The 16,871-nt window shown below is 41.2% G+C and overlaps 1 protein-coding gene across 1 annotated transcript; it reads left to right on the forward strand.

The window, feature by feature from the left end:
* The first annotated feature begins 1,374 nt into the window (after window positions 1–1,374).
* Window positions 1,375–9,831, forward strand: LOC102864020 (cytochrome c oxidase subunit 6C-like). Its single transcript, XM_006900013.1, has 2 exons — window positions 1,375–1,488; window positions 9,718–9,831. The coding sequence occupies exons 1-2, from the start codon at window positions 1,375–1,377 to the stop codon at window positions 9,829–9,831; spliced, it is 228 nt and encodes a 75-aa protein (XP_006900075.1).
* The last annotated feature ends 7,040 nt before the right edge of the window (window positions 9,832–16,871 follow it).

The raw sequence follows: 16,871 nt of genomic DNA on the forward strand, positions 1-16,871 counted from the left end.
TTGGTGACAGAAATGAGGCTGGTGTTTGTCTGATAGAATTTGTTCCATCTGCTGGGCCCCAGCTCCTAGATGTTTGCAGCTGGCTCTTATTCACCCGGTACTCAAACTAAACAATTTTAAGAGCAGAGTAGTTATAATCAAAGTATCAGTTTCTACAGATGGTCTGGGAAATTCTTGGACCTAGTTAAGATGAAATTTTTATTTGTAAGGCACATTTGAAAACATACACACAAATCAACCCATGATAAATACCTCTGAGTATCCTAATGACTTCATAAGTGATATATGTGTATTAGTACTAAACAAAGTGAGTCAGGAGCAAAAATCTTCTTGCTCAAGATCATAGACTGAATTTCACTGCCCAGAGGCGGGGCTGAATTTCACTGTCCAGAGGCGGGGCGAATAGACCAAAGGCTTTTGAACCTCTTGGGCCACCGTTTCCGCGTCCTCTTTCGTTCGCGCCTGCGCGTTGGTGGTGCACCGCCCATTTCTCTGTCAGTCGGGAAGGACGTTGGTGTTGAGGTAGGTTTCCTTGGCTTTTTGATTTCCCTGCCATGTGGTCCCAACAACCGATAGCGCTCTCGTGGTTTTGGGGTTGAGTCGTGACTGTGCGTCTCTCCGACCTCGATTGCCCTGCACCCCGCGCCCCCTCGCCGCGGCCTGCGCTGCGCGGCTGGCAGAGTCAGGCCTCCAGCCTCCTGTGTCTGTGTGACCTTGGCGAGGTCATTTGACCCTTTAATGCCAGTGGTTCCACTAGTTGAAAGGGAGAGATCATTTTTTCCTTGGCCGTAGAGGGTAGAGGATGCCATAGGCGAGGCTGGGTCAGTGTTTGAAGCTTGGAGGGTGGGAGAGGGTCCCCGCACCTCTCTGCCCGAAGCGGGTGGTCTGCAGGGTGCGGGTCGCTTTCGGGGTTCGGGCCGAGGCCGCGGTTATGAGGCCGGAGTTGCCTGGGTTCCGGTGAAATCTCGCATCCTCCCCGTGTGACCTTGGGAACCGCAGCGTCAAGGCGTGTGTGGTCGTTTTCTCATCAATAATGTGGGATCACAACACGGCCTCCCGGAGATCAGTAGGGCGGATAGTAAGCATGTATTTGGAGTAACCCCTGTAGAAAACACCGCTTGTCGTCGTTTGTCCTCAGGCGAGATAGTTGTGGTTCTTATGACTTCCCATTATGTCGGATATTGTAGGTATTCATTTAGCCTAAAACAGATGGAGCTGATGAAGCTAGAAACACCTTCAGCTGTGTAGGAGTCCGCCCGATGCCTGTGCCTCTCAGGGTAATACAGTGCATGATGCGGAGCGTTTACCTGTTTTCCTCTTCTGTCATAAGGACTTTTGCATTATTTTCACCTCTCAGGGAGAAGAACGACCGCCATGTCTTCCCGTGCTTTGGCAAAACCTCAGATGCGAGGCCTGCTGGCCAAGCGTCTGCGCATACATCTCACGATAGCTATCACTCTGTCCCTGGGCGTTGCAGCTTGCTATAAGGTACATGCTGATTTTTACTTTGTGGTTAATGTTTTAAAATGTGTTTTATAACTGTTAGTATTGTATTTAGAAGTTTAAGAAATTTCCTCTTTAGTGTGTTCTGTAATTCTTCCCCCCACTGTGGCAGATGTTAAAGCGAAAATCATATTAAGCAGTAGTCGAGCTTAATGGATGGATGTTTGTTTAATCAGTGCTGCTGTTATGTGCCATCGAGTCGCCTGTGACTCATAGTGACCTGTGAAACCCTGCTCTGTTCTGTGCCAGTCTTACTGTCTCTGACACACCCACTCTCCTTACCCCAGTCACTGAATCAGTCCACCTTATACACCCACTGCCTTTGTACCAGTTTTTCTTATTCAAAACGAGCCCTTAGGTTTCTCAGGGTTCTAAACCTTTATGAAGGAGACCACTCATCTTTTTCTTGCAGGGTGGATTTGAATTGTCTGCATTTCACTTAGCAGCCTGAAATGTTGCACACTACACCACAAGGTAGCTCTGATGGCTTAGTGATGAGGCCAGAGTTGCTTGGGTTCCGGTGAAATCTCGCATCCTTACTGTGTGACCTTGGGAAGGAACTGCAGCATCAACATACCATAAGGGCTCTTCGCATAACTCATTGCTGTCGCGTCAGAACCAACTCATGACTAATCCTCCATTGGGTTTGCTTGGGCTGTAAGTCATGCGGGAGGAGTTTGAGTAGGAAGAAAAGAAATGTTCCTAAGATGGAAGAAGCTTCCCCAAATTCTTAAAACTACATAATGTCAGCATTGCCGTGGAAACAGTGCTAGGGATCTCATTGTGTACTCTTACTGCAGTGAGTCTGAACGGACCCAAACTGACACTTTGCATTTCTAAGGCTGAAATTGTACAGAGTAGATTATTCGTCTTTCCCTGGAGGAACTACTGGTGGATTTGAATCACTAGAGAGATGTGGCCTTTGAGTTAGCCATGCTAAAAGCTCTGCCACCAGAGGTCCCTTGGAAAAACCCAGATTCACCAGGAGAGGCAGACCCTCAATGAGATGTATTGACACAGTGACTGTGACAATGGGCTTGAGCATGGTGGACATAATAAGGATGATGCAGGGTGGAGCTAGGTTCATACCTCTTGCTGGGAATCCCTGTCAATGCTGTAGCACCTGCCCGCGGCAACATCACTGAGTAGAAGGATGATCCATGTTGATCAGAGCTCTGATGAAGGAGGTGGGATTTGAGGCTTGAAGGTTAGGGAGAACGTGGGGGCAATAGAGCCCTGAGCAAAAATCCCAGACTGTGCTTGGGCTATGGAACTCTGAAGAGAAAAGCAGAAAGGGTCAAACGTCTGCTTGGGTTCCTATTGCATGCTTCTGACTAACGTACATGTTACTTTCCATGTAGTTGATTTCCATGTGTGCCAGATAGAATCCCAAGGATTTTATAAGACTTTTGAAAGCAGATAGCCAGCCTGATTTCTAGGGTTCCTCGAAGTGAGTTCAAATTGCCAACTTTTTGACTAGAAGTTGAACACTTGAGTGTACCACCCAAGGACAAGTGGGCTTTGAAATATATTTGGAAGTGGAGGAGAGAGAACAATAGAATGGATTCTTTTTTTACTTCCTCCTTATTGTCAATGTTTGGGCCTTGATAACTTGCATGGATTTTTGGTGTTTCTCTTCTGGTATTCCTGTAATAGATCTGTTTGTAGCCTTATTTTCCACAAAGTGCAGTGACTTAGAATCTTTTGAGCTGCAACAGAAAAAAAAAGATGGATTTTTGCATTACATACACTGATGGCGAGAGAATTTACAAGAGGTGGTTACTGCTAACTCAAAAACTGCTGATTTGAATCTTCATCTGCTTTGCAGAAGATGTGGGAGTCCACTTCCATAAAGATTACAGCCTTGGAAATGCTACGAGACCATTCTCTTTTGTCCTTGGGAGTCATTTTGAGTCAGCGTTGATGACAGCTAATTTAGTTCTGGAGAGTTTTTAAATGTATATGTCACTTTTTTTTTTTTTTTTTTTGGTTTGGTGATGGTTTTGGCCAACTATGGGTTATAATACAAGATGTCTGAAAATCAGCCATGCACATACTAGTTTTGTTTTTATAATCCTTTCTTGGTTGCCTTCTTTACCATGACTGCCATTCCCCTACCATTCTTGAAATACTCCGATAACTCTCTGTTTTTTTCTCACATGCAGATTTTTCCTGCTTTCCTGTATTCAGTTTTTCCTCCTTGAATTATCTTTCACTTCCATTGCCTGAAAAATTCTAGTTCATCTTCAAAGCCTGTTGATGTTATTGTTGTGTGTCATCAAGTTGCCTGCCATTCACAGTGACCCTGTGTGCATTAGGTCTGAATCCTGCCCTATCCTGAGCCAGTGTCATTTCTCCAACGACCTAATCCCATGTCTCCAGTCACTGAGTCAATCCATCTCATCCAGGGTCTTCCTTTCCTATGCTGTCTCGACCCATGCATGATGCCCTTCTCCAAGGATTGGTCCCTTCTGGTCTTGTGCCCAAAGTATGTGAGATGTAGCTTCAAAATCCTTTCCTCCAGGGAAACAGCCTGGTTTCATCCTTTCCAGGACCTACCTGTTTGTTCTCTTGGCATTCCATGGTATGTTCAGCACTCTTCTCCAACAACACAGCGCAAAGACAGTGATCTATCATCCTTAGTTATTGTCCAGCTCTTGGATACATAGCAAATAATTGCAAAGACCATGGTCTATATTAGGCACACATTAGTCTACAGACTGACATTGTCTAGCTGAAAGCAGACTGCCAGAGGAATGCCTATCAGTGTTTCATTGATTATGCAAAGGCATTTGACTATGTGGATCACAGAAAATTGTGGCTAACTTTGAGAAGAATGGGGATCCCAGAACACCTAATTGTGTTCATGTGAAACTTGTACCAGGAATCAGAAGTCAGAATAGAACAGGATCAGGAAAGGTGCTTCAGGCATGCATCCTATCTCCATACCTTTTCAACCTGTGTGCAGAATAGGTCATTCAGGAGGCCAGACTTCATGAGGAGGAATGTGGCATTAGGATTGGAGGAAGAATCATCAACAACAACCTGCTTTATGCAGATAATACAACCTTGTTTGCTGAAACTAAGGAGGACATGAGGCTTTTGCTGCAGAAGGTCAAGGACTGTAGTCTTTATGATGGGTGGAAAAGAGATTAGATTGTTGATAACTTCAGCTTGCTTGGTTCCACAATCAACACTTGTGGCACCAGCAGTCAGGAAATTAAAAGGTGAATTGCATTGGGAAAGTCTGTTGTCAGGGGGACCTCTCAAGAGTACTGAAGATCAATGATGTCAGTCTTCAATGCCTATTTGGGTGTTTTCTCTGGTAAGATTATATGTAGCCCGCTCTCCCAATGGCAGGTTGCAGCATAGGATTCTGGTGCACTTTGTACCAGACCATTTTATAGTCTTGAGCACACTATCTTGAGCTTCTAGGTTTGCCTTTTATTAAACCAGGAGCCGGTACCATTTCCGGAAAAACTGTTATGATGAGAAAATGGAGAAGAAATTCCATGTATAGGATTTCAAAGAGCAAACAACAAAACAACTATGAGATATCATCTGATCCCAGTAAGAATAGCAAAATTTAACAGAAGAGCAAACAACAAATGCTGGCGAGGTTGTGGAGAAACTGGAACCCTTATTCATTGTTGGTGGGAGTGTAAAATGGTATAACCACTGTGGAAGGAGGTATGGTGCTTTCTCAAAAAGTTGTAAATAGAGATACCATTTTACCTAGCAATTCCACTACTGGGAATATACCCCAGAGAGACCATAACTGACACCCAAGCAGAGATATGCACACGCATGTTTATTGCGGCTTTGTTCACAACAGCAAGGAGTTGGAAACAACCTAAGTGCCCATCAGCAAACGAATGGATAGAGAAGCTGTGGTGTATTCACGCAATGGAATACTATGCTGCATTGGAAAACAAGGAACTCATGCAATATTATTCAAAATGGGTGACTCTGGAGTATCTCAGTCACAAAAGGACAAATATTGTATGGTGCCACTGTTGTAAAACAGGACTGACATCGGGGTTAGGGGGAGACTGAGAAAGATGGGTTCAATAATGTATACTGCATTGAAACAGATGAGGGAGAAAACGGTTTAAAAGGGATATGTGATTAGGTATTATTGTCATGACAGGAGTCCAGAATGAAGGTTGCATAGTAGAGTGGACTTGGGGGGAGGGATTGTATAACAATGAAAGAATTTTTCTTTTACTTTTCAAAGAGGAGCGAACTGGGAGGAGGGAGGGGTGGGCAGGGAGAAAAGTGCAACAATGAATGAATGGAAATCCAAAGTCTCTGTAAACTTTCATTAAAATTAATTAAAAAAAGCTAAAATTTAAAAAAGCAAAACAAGAAGACAAAGTATTATAATGGAGTGTGTAAAGAGCTGGAGTTAGAATATAAAAAAGGAAGACCTTACTTGGCATTTATCAAACTGAAAGAAAATTCAAACCTGGAGTTGCAGTGCTGAAGGATGCTATGGGCAAAAACTTGAATGGTCCAGGAAGCATCAAAAGATGGAAGGAAAAAAAGAATTGGCTGATATGTAACTGTTTCAGGAAGTAGTGTATGATCAAGAACCAATAAATAGTACTGAAGCAATAATTCTAGGCTACACTTAAAGGCATTTGCAAAAAAATAAGGCCCCAGGAATCTGTGGAATACCAATTCACGTTGCCACAAATGATGGTAATACCTCGGGGGTGGGTGGGTGGAATGTGTTTCTAAGCACAGTCGTCAATTTAAAAGTGTGCGGCAACGTGTTAAATATTCAGCTCTGGACATGTTCACCAAGTTGTACCAGAAATCTGGGTGAGACCTGGCCAGCTGACTAGAACAGATTAATATTCCATTTATAAAAAGATGATCCAACAAAGGCAGAAATTATTCAACAATATCATTAATACCACATGCAGACAAAATACTGCTGAAGATTATCTAAAACCAACTGGAACAGAACATAAACAACTGCCATAAGTTCAAGCTGAATTGAGAGGAGGCCATGGCACCAGTGCTATCATTGCAGATGCCAGATGGATCTTGACTGAAAGCAGAGAGTACCAGATGAATATGTATTTGTGTTTTATTGACTATGCAGAGGACTCTGTCTTTGTGGATCATAACAAATTATAGATAAGTTTGAGAAGAATGGGAATCCCAGAACACTTACTTGTGCTCATGCAAAGCCTCTACCTAGATCAAGAAACTGTTGTATGAGCAATGCAGAACAGAACATGGTTAAAAATCAAGATGTGCATCAAGGCTATATTCTTCCTCTATACATATTCTGTATGCTGAGCAAATAAAAAAGGCTGGACTTTATGCAGGAAAATGGAGCATCAGGATAGAAGGAAGACTACAACAGCAACTTTTATAGAGATTGATTATACAATCTTGCTTACTTGAAGTGAGGAGGACTTGAAACACTGTTGCAGGAGATCAAAAGCCCACAATGGATTACCTCAACATCAAGAAAGCAGGAATTTTCACCAAGGGGCCAGTAGATAACGTCATGATTGGAGAAAAAAATATAAGATGCATGATTTCATCTTGCCTGGATCCACAATCATCACTTCCTACCAGCAGTCAAGAAATCAGAAGATATGTTGCACTGGAAAAGTTTGAAGTCACAGACCTTTCTAAAGTGCAGAGGAGCAGTGATGTCTGTTTAAAGACTAAGGTGCACCTGATTCAAACCATGGTCTTTTCAGTTATTTGCTATGCATCTGAAAGTTGGACAGTGACAATGGATGACAGAAGAAGAATCAATATCTTTGTGATGTTGGAGAAGAGTTTTAAATATCCCATGGACTGCCACAGGACAAACTAATAATATCTTGGAGAAAAGTGCATTGAGGCACTGAAAGGCATGATAGTGAAACTCCAATTCATATTCTTTGGGCATGCTGTTAGGAGAGGCTTTTCTTGAAGAGGGTCGGTAAAGGAGAGGGAGACCCTCAACAAGATGTACTGACGCAGTGACTCTAACAGTGGGCTCAAGTGTGTTGGAAATGAGAATGGCACTGGTAGGACAAGGCTCAGATCTTTTGTTCATAGACTTGCTGTAGGTTGTGGTTGACTCATCTAATAGCAACATATGAGTCAAAGTGTCTATGTTTACAGTAGGTAAATGTTTGGGTTTGATTGGTTGTTTTTTGCCTGAAATAGCCATCCAGTTAGTAATTTTTGGCTAATTTGACATAAATCTAAATTCATGACATCCATTAGATCTTAAGAGACAAGAGTAGTGTTTATTCTGACTGAACTTGGCATTTTCTCCCAGGCTACTACTGTTCTGAGTTGCTGTTGAATCAGTTCCTTCTCACAGCAATCCTACGTGTGTAGGACTGCTTTGGAATTTTGGAAGCAGATTGCCAGGCCTGTCTTATTATTAGATGCTTCTCTGTGAGTTTGGGGACACCCAGTTTAGGCTCTGGATTTTGCTACCAGAGGCTCTTAGCATCATTAATGAAGAGCTGTTATAAATGTTCATTTAGCAGCTACCTCTTATAAGGCCTCAGGTATAGTTTATTTTATGGCATTCGCGTTACCTTGTGGTCTGTTGGTCCTAAATTTATGTACTTTTCTTGCCAAATTGAATTTTTTAGACTTGAGAAAATCTACCTTCCATTGAAGTGAAACTGAAAACAAAATTATTTAAGTGGGTATAGAAAGTAACTTTGCTTTCTATTCCTGGAGTTCACTGACTAAGGCTGTGAGTTTATTTCTGTCTCGGTGGTCTCTTACTTCTGAAGTGAAAAATACTTTTATTTTTCTAACAAAATGTTAACAATTGCTTTGTTGATGAGACCCTGTTAGGTCTCAGTTCAGAAGATGGTATTTGGCCTTTGTCTCTATTATTGAAAGAAGCCGGAATTTCAAGGAGAAAGTGAAATGTTAAAAGGATAGCCAGGGAACGGGCTTGCATCTTTGTTACTCCATTAGGTAGCATGGTGCTGTGTGTTTCTGCAGTATCTTTACTGATGTGGAATGGCACTTGAAACATTCTTATTGGTGTTTATATGCAGGATGGAATTTGAATTTAGATTCCATCTCACAAACTGAAATCTACCATGTCGTGTTGTGGAGACTAAAAACTTGGCAGGCTTGGCCTGTCATCTGTCGTCCAGTGCTTCTTTCTAGATCTTGATCAAGACGCTGTCACTTAAACTTGGGAGTCCATTTCTTCATTTGTAAAATAGGTCAGTTAGATGATGATGTAGTGTAAATCATTCAGAACAATTTTTTTTTGTCATGTGAGTGACATTTTATAAAAACATACTGGCTAGTGGTTTTGTGAGGCTTTTTAAATACATATTTTGTTCTATAATATCGATTCTGGTGCACACAGTGATCCATTCTTTGTTCTATATTGTTTTTCCAGTTATCTTAATAAATGTTTATTATCTGTTAACTTACTAATTTTCTTCCCCCCCTTCCTTCCTAGCAGCCATACTAGAATGATTGTAAACCTTTCTCTACCTTTATTTTTTTTTAATCCTTTCTCTACCTTTTTATATCTATCAGTGGTCTTACAGAGTATTTTTTGTGACTTCACTCAGTATAATGTCTTCTGGATGAGACTCATCCATAATGTGTAGTGTGGAATTCACTGTTTTTCAGTGTTAGATAGTTCTGCATTGTAAGAATGTAAGTTTCTCTGTCCATAAATTCATTGATAGTCCTTTGGGTGGTTTCTCTATCTCTTTGCTGTTGTGAACTATGCTGTAATAAACGTGGGTATGTGTACATGTTCATGATGCAGCTCTTATATATGGTTTTATATCTAGTAGCTGGGTCACATGATATTTGTTTTCAACTTTTTAAGGAAACACCAAACTACTTTTCTTAGTGGTTGCACCATTTACATTCTCAGTAGCAGTATATGATAGTTCTAGTGTGTTACCAGTTTCTCACTGGTATTTACTCTCTTCCTGACCTTTGCGGTTTTTCCCAGGGTGAGAGGATGCCTTTGTTGTTTCATATGCACCTCGATGACAACTCTTTCATATCATCTTCTGTCCATCTGTTGTTTTTATCATTGCAGGGCTTGACTTTTCTATGAGATATGCCACTGTCAAATATTTTTTCATTTTACTCTTGGGGAGAAATTTTTCATGTATAGACCAATCTAATTTTTAGGAAGTCTCATTAACCACTTGTCATGAAAAGTTTTAACAGACTGTGTTACTTTTTTAGTTTGCTGTGGCTGACCGAAGAAAGAAGGCATATGCGGATTTCTATAGAAATTATGATGCCATGAAGGATTTTGAGGAGATGAGGAAAGCTGGTATCTTTCAGAGTGTAAAATAACTTTGGAATGTACAGGTAATACAAACATTTTGTATGAAGTAACTTCAAAATCATTTATCAGATCATTTCTCAGAATATACCATTATTTGCTAGATTGACATTAGGGAAGTCACATTTTTAGAAGGCATTGTATTTTAAAAAGGACTGCGTGAGGTGCTCATGAAAAAGAATACACCAAATTTGAAAGCTGTGTTAAGTACATTATGAAACTATACCTTGGAATCTTGTCATGTAGGTATTTAACTGTATGTAACTATTGAAAGATCTATCCACCACTCAGCCCTGGAAATGATTTTGATATGAACTGGGCAGTGTGAATCTAGATTTTTTCCTTTTCCTGACTACCTCTGTATACATGAGCATTTCAGCATTGATTAAAAAAAAATCCGTATTTTTCCCCTGTATCTAGTTAAGAGAAGTGGGTTACTATCTAGACTTAAGTTTATAAGAGATTCCCTCCCCCCCCAAAAAGAGATTGGACTTTACAACATTCTATTTCTTCTGCTTGTCTGTCTTAAGGGAATATATGAAATGCAGGCACATATGGTGTCCATAATGCTGTTTAAAAGGAAAAGTATTTTCAACTATTTTATAGACACCTTATGATGATCTATGTTGTATAAAAATAATTGTGCAGAAAAGAGACAAAAACAGGCAGAAGGTATTTGGAATCAACAGTGCTGCTTTCTTTAAACTGTGTAATTTAAAAATGTTTTTATAGTGGGCGTGAATTTCATAATTGGAAAATGTTTGCAGGCTAATTTGTTACATTATCATTTCTTTATTCATAAGGATTTGATTCTGTATAAAAAGAAACTGAAAAATGAATTGGAGAAAACCAGTTTGTAATAACCTTTTTTTCTATGTTGGGAACACCGTAGTGTGAAGGGGGGATAGGTAATCTAGAGAGAAGGAAAAGGTTTCAAGTTTGTTGAATAAAAGCAGGAAAGGAAAGGAAGGTGGTGTGCCCAAAGCAGAGAGGGTAACTGAGGTGATCGGAGAACAGGAATGAATCCGGAGCCCAGCAGCAAGAAGTGGGTCTGAAAGTGAGCGATCCAGCTGTCAAAGATAGTTTGTCACTAAACCAGCCATTGTACTTCTCTCCACAGAATTTCTCTGGATTGAGTTCTATGACCTGTGTTCCTGAACTGTGCAGCATGACTGTGTCACTTAAGGAATAGTTTCCCTTCGTAAATAAACCATTAACAAATACTTGGCATAGCAAGTCTTTATTCTGTTATGACTGATAAATTTAGGGAATTTAAAAGGATCTGAACAGGAATTTTAGCTGTGATTGTGTAGTTAACATGACTTCAGCTTTGTTACTGTTTGAGACCTCTGGCGTTTTGTCCTTTTCACTGAGGTAGTTACTACGAGGTGCAGTTAGGTGACTTGAGCTATAGCTCTAAGAAGGCTACCTGGCTGCTATGCCATAGACTCTAAAGTCTTGGGTAAGAAAAGGAGTGGAGGTGGCTTTCCAGTAAAGCCTGTCCTTGGGCTTCAGTGCCACTCTTTAATAGCCCTGCTAACACTAGGCTGAAGAAATAGATAACTGACATTTAAATTCCTGAACTTGGTGTTAGGGAGCCCTGGTATCGTCTGTAGGGAGTTGAGCTGCCCAAAGGTGGCGCTTCTCAGGCAATTCCACCAGTGGCTCCCAGAGGAAACATGGGCAGTTTCTCTCCATACAATTCAGTCTCAGGAAATCTGTAGCATCAGCCATGAGTTCATTTTAACTCAGTGGCAGCGAGTGTGAGGTGTCTTATTATTTACGGAAACACTAACAATATTTACATGAAGTTAGTCTATCTAATTTAAAAAAAGTCCTCCTAAGCTACTTAACTAAGATGGAATTTGCTAGCTGTGGTAACTAGTGTGCTGGTCTTAGGATCTTTATAGCTTAAAAAGTAAGTTTATGTTAGTCAAACTACATATTACCATTTTATTAAGAGATCTCAAAATCATGTCTTTGACATATCTGTGGAATTCTTCAGTCATAGTGATGTGAATGTTTAAACCCAGGTTAACAGTGAAAAATTGCATGGTATAAGCTCCTGGTAGGAATATACATTTTATATGCCATTAATAATTTAGATATGTCTTTTATTTTAAATTATTTTATGTAACAATTTTTTTGAATGTAAAATCACCATAAAAGATAGAAGAATATTTACAATCTTAAAAATAGTTACCATAGACAAAAATGTCACTTTTCCCAAGTGACTAATATACAACAAACAAATGAATAATTTTCATATTCATTCTAAACTATTTAAGAAACTGACATTGTCATGCCGAGAAGCATGTGAAATGAAAAATTGTAGATCCAAGTTTGGATGTAATCATTTAATTGGACTAAGGTACTTAGGGATTATTTAAGCTCTCTTGGTGACTTAGCTTTTTAGACAAAACCATGTGGGATGAATAGTCACTCTTAGTATTCCTGACATCCCTCAAGGATACTATATAGATCTAAAGAAAATTCACCTGAGCGCTTCCTGATTCACTCTAAGCTTGCCTAGTAAAAATGGTATTCCCCCCCCCCCCGACAACAAACTTGGAAAAGTCATCAGGCTGTTATGAAGACGTTAAGAGTTCCGTCGAGTCCGAACTGACTCATAGCTGACCCTCCAGCAGGTTTTCAGAGGCAGCTAACTGCATAGGAGGAGACTGCCCATTTGTATCCCATGGAGCAGCTGGTGGATTTGACTGCGCATTCCTTTGGGTTGGCAGCACAGTTCCCATCACTATGCCACAAGAGTTCCTTTTAGAGGGCACATAAAGGCTGTTCTTTAGTGGAAGCTGTTCAGTAACAAATTTAACACTTTAAATCAGCAGTGTTCTACAGAATCCAACCTTTCTAAGCCTAAAAACAGATGCAGTTGGAGATGAAGTTTGAACTCTAGTTTTCAACTAAACAATTTTCATCACAGCAGAGTTGTCCTAAGAAATAACAAAAATTTTAGCAAATAGCAATGCATGAATAGCAATGCATTTTATCCATAATAGTATCATTTTGCTCACACGAGCAAAGTAGAACAATTGTTTTTACCCCCACTCCATTTTAAAGTGTCTTTGTTTTAGGGAGAAAGAATCACTTAATTGTAGAAGAGGAACACCTTGGAGGGGACTCAGTGGAACCCCTTCCTTAGGGCTTTATTTTTCACCATAGTAAATTTACTAATGAAGACCTGAGCAAAACAGGGGTCAGCCAGATAGTGATATGTTTTAACAGTGGAGGGGAGAGGCTCTGCGGGCACCACTGCACACGGGGTCTGCACGGATGATGAGCAGCTGGGGGCCAGGTGACAAGATGTCTTTGTGACGTAGTCCACAAGCCTGTTGTATTGTTGCTCTGACAGTCTCTCGCGGGTTCCATCCATCTGAGATTCAAAAACAAAGATTTAATTAGTTGGCAAACTCAATTAAATTGCTCCTTTTCTTTTGCCTTATTGTATTTGTGCATTATGCCTTTTAGATCGTCTCTTAGTCACTCTGCCCCACTGTAGTGATGGTGATACTGCAGTTTTAACAGTAAAACAACGTTCTTGTGTAAAACTGTAGAACAGCTTTTCTTTGAATAAGCAGTGGAGTTACATGCAATGCCTATGGCTCAAGTTAATAATTTAATATTTTCCTCATTAACTATTAAAACATGTTCTTGTTCTTTGCCAACTAGCTCACAATGCAGGAGAAAATGTTTTTCCTCTACCTAAGTACAATCATTATTAAACTCCACATCATGAAGTCAAAGCTATGTTAGCATGTCTTTCCCATCTGATCAAAAAAGTGGAGAAGAGCAGCTCTTTTAAACCAGTGGCTTTGGACAGAGCATTAAAAAATAAATACACCTTGAACTGTAACATTTTCTGTTTTTATAAATACTAAGATTTAAAAGCCAGAGAAAACAGAAAAACTGGGCAGAGCAAGGGGAAATTTTTATGTGCAGGGAGGATGCAAAGTACATTTATGGTTCATAAAACTCTGGCTCATCTTCAATGGAACTCCAGGAGGAGGAATGAGATGTCCTACCTAAGTTCTGAAGTGAGATTTTCTGAGAAAGCCTCCACCAGAGGCAGTGGGAGCTAAGTTTTTCCCTCCCTGAAAAGGCTGTACCTTAATGTCTCTTAAGTGGAACGGGGACCTTTCAGTGTTTTCTGTTTACCCAAATGATCGCAAAAGCACTAAGAAGAATGACATTTTAATGAAGTATTAATAGTTTTCAGAGTAGTAGAACAGGATTTCTGTTCTCTGTGCAGAAACAGCAAAACCACAAGATGTCTAGAACCTTCAGAAAACCGATGAGATAGTAAAGAGGAAAACTCAACCCCCTCACTGCTCTTCAATCACAACGACCCTCTAATGGGTTTCGAGGCTGTAAATCTTTTAAGGGAGGAAACTGCCCATCTTCTGTGGAGAAGGTGGTGGATTTAAACTGCTGACCTTTTGTTTAATGTAACATGTAATACACTATATCACTAGAGCTCCTTCACGATAGGAAAGGGATCTGCCATTGAACTGCAAGTAGGGAAGCTGAGTTGGACTTTTCCTGTTAAAGCTTGGGAAAGAAACGCCCCCAAAGATTCACTGACAGATGAAAGCTGTCCACCACCAGGCAAAAGCCAGAGCCCTGATGATATCATTTGATGGGGTCGGGATTCAGCTGGAAAGCTCTGAATACACAAAAAGTCTTAATTGCTCCTCCTGAACAGCAGCACAGGAAAACCCGTGTTGTGAAAGGAACCTGGCCAAGGGATAAATCGACCTTCCTGACTCATTCTGAGCCTTTCATGAGGGATTTCAGCAACGTGCCAGGCATATTAAGCAATTATTACCCTTAAAATGGTTGCATTTAACCAAGAAAAGCAAATGCTGATTTAAAAAAAATAATCTTATATTTGAACATACAGAATGATGTCATATACAAATTAATCCTTCCAAAATTCAAAGAAGCGATGTTCTAACATCTACCATAAAAGCAGTAACAAGAAAAGTAATTTTATTTTAAAGACCTCAAAATACTCTTTTCACTGGAAGGCACATAGTAGGCTGCTTAATCAAGATTCCTGTGTGGATTCTGATGTGCACTAACAACTACTGCTGGTGTGCTCCAAGTGCACCTCTTGAGCCACTCACTGAGCAGTGCCTTCTATGTCTATAGTATGCTAAAGGACATCAGTCTTAATGAAGTTAAGGTTTACTGTCTTAAATGGGAGCAAAATGGGCATTTGTTTGTGCTGCTTGGGTTTTCTTCTAGGTGGGCATTGTTTCTAAGAAAACTTGAGGAAGGAATGTGGAGAATATGTAGAAAGTAGAGTTTGATGCTGAGGGCACTCTGGAAAACTACCTAGTTCTGTAAATCCTTCCTGGTGCTAGCTTGGTGCTTATATCCTTGGTCATTCATTTTTCTCCTTTTTTCCCCTCATGCCTTAACCCTAACCCAATTTTTTCTTCACACGGTGGAGGCCGGGGTCAAGCTTGGTGTCCAAGGCTTAAGTGCTTCTGACTCTTAGGTCACAGTGAGTCCAAGTTTGAGCTTTGGCGACTTCTAAGGGTGGTGACTCCAGCTATCAAATGAGTGACCCCTAGAGCATCAGCTGTTTCCCTCCAGCTATGATAATTCCCAGAAGACCCTCAAAAAGAAAAGCAAAGGAGAAAGATCATGATTGAAGACAGGAAGGACTGTTTAAGAGAAGATGACTCTCCCCCCCAAGCAGCTAAAGGATAATGATAGTCACAGATAGTCCTTAGAGCTTTGGAGGTTTCTCATTAAGGACGCAAGACTTGAAGATAATAATACTATCCCCTGCCAAGTTCTGTAGCCAGATCACCACTGCTTTATTGTCAACTGGATCTGAGATTTTGGCAGATCTAATAAAGTCAGCCTGGACATCTGACCTCTGTTTATTCCCAGAAAGCCATCAGCTTGAGCAGCGATGTAGTCCCCATGCCAAGCCCCATCTTAAAGCCTGACTGATTATGATCCAAGAAACCAGAGAAATCTCAGCATTGTTGTGATTGGCTGTGTTCCATCTTCTCAGATAATTTTACCCAAACAGTGGTGTGAGGGAGATGCAGGCTCCCATCCCAGGAAGAAAATAATAAGGAATCGGGCAGAACTTGCTAGAGGCAAGTTTGCTGGGGTCAACTTAGTTCCTCGATTAGAATCAGCAGGCTCCAGCTTGCCACTGATACTCCCCTCACCCCCGTTTCTTAGGTCAGCTCTTGGGGCCCTGAGGGTCAGGCCACTGGATAAGCTGGAGAAGAGAGCAACTTTCCCAGTGGGTGAGCCGGCTTAGCTCAGGCTGGACTTCGGGAAATGAGCCGCTCTGACCAGTGCTCATTTGAGCACCCATTTCACACCAGCCTTAACATCTGGCTCACAGCCAGCACATCTTGGCCCTGGAGCCCAAGCAGCGTCTCCAGAACAAAGCCCATAACCACTGCGAAATGGAGCGCTGAGTCACAGAAAAGAGTGCAGTGGCTGGGGGAGAGATGCCTACCTGTAGCATTTTGACCCCTGATATATAGAGGTTGGGAGTTGCCACCGAAGGGAAGGAGTTAAACCCTCTGTGATTGGTGAGCCTGTAAGGGCTGGACCTGTTGCCTATTCCTTATTTCACTTCAACATAAAACTCAATTCTACAGCTGCCTTTTCATGTCCCCACAGGCAGGCTTCAACTCTGGAGCCTGAACCAACTCATGTTCTACAGGAATACTCTGTTTAGAATCATTTGTTGTTCACTCCTGTGCCCCAGCCCAGGACAATTGGCTCTGTCCTGTTCTTATCAAAGCTAAGCCCCAGCCCAGGTATACACCTTCCTTACTGCTGGGCTTGTCTGTGAAGGCCCAGGTATACCCTCTATAGTGGCACCTCCTCTCCCAGCATTCCTTTGCCTGGCAGCTCCTCCAGTCTTTAAAAGCCCTGAGTTCGTGATCAACTTGTGGCTCAAGCTTGCTGGCCACCCTGTTTTCTGAATGTTACCTCCACATCACAGGCCACTCTTGGCTGCTTGAGCTGCACGATGAGCAGGTTCTGT

The sequence above is a fragment of the Elephantulus edwardii genome, unplaced genomic scaffold, assembly GCF_000299155.1.
Source record: "Elephantulus edwardii isolate Elephantulus edwardi_28Jun2011 unplaced genomic scaffold, EleEdw1.0 scaffold00270, whole genome shotgun sequence".
NCBI lineage: Eukaryota > Metazoa > Chordata > Mammalia > Macroscelidea > Macroscelididae > Elephantulus > Elephantulus edwardii.

Coding starts and splice junctions, on each gene's coding strand:
- LOC102864020 (XM_006900013.1), top strand. CDS start 1,375: ATGTCTTCCCGTGCTTTGGCAAAACCTCAGATGCGAGGCCTGCTGGCC. Junction 1,489..9,717: donor GCGTTGCAGCTTGCTATAAG/GTACATGCTGAT, acceptor TTACTTTTTTAG/TTTGCTGTGGCTGACCGAAG.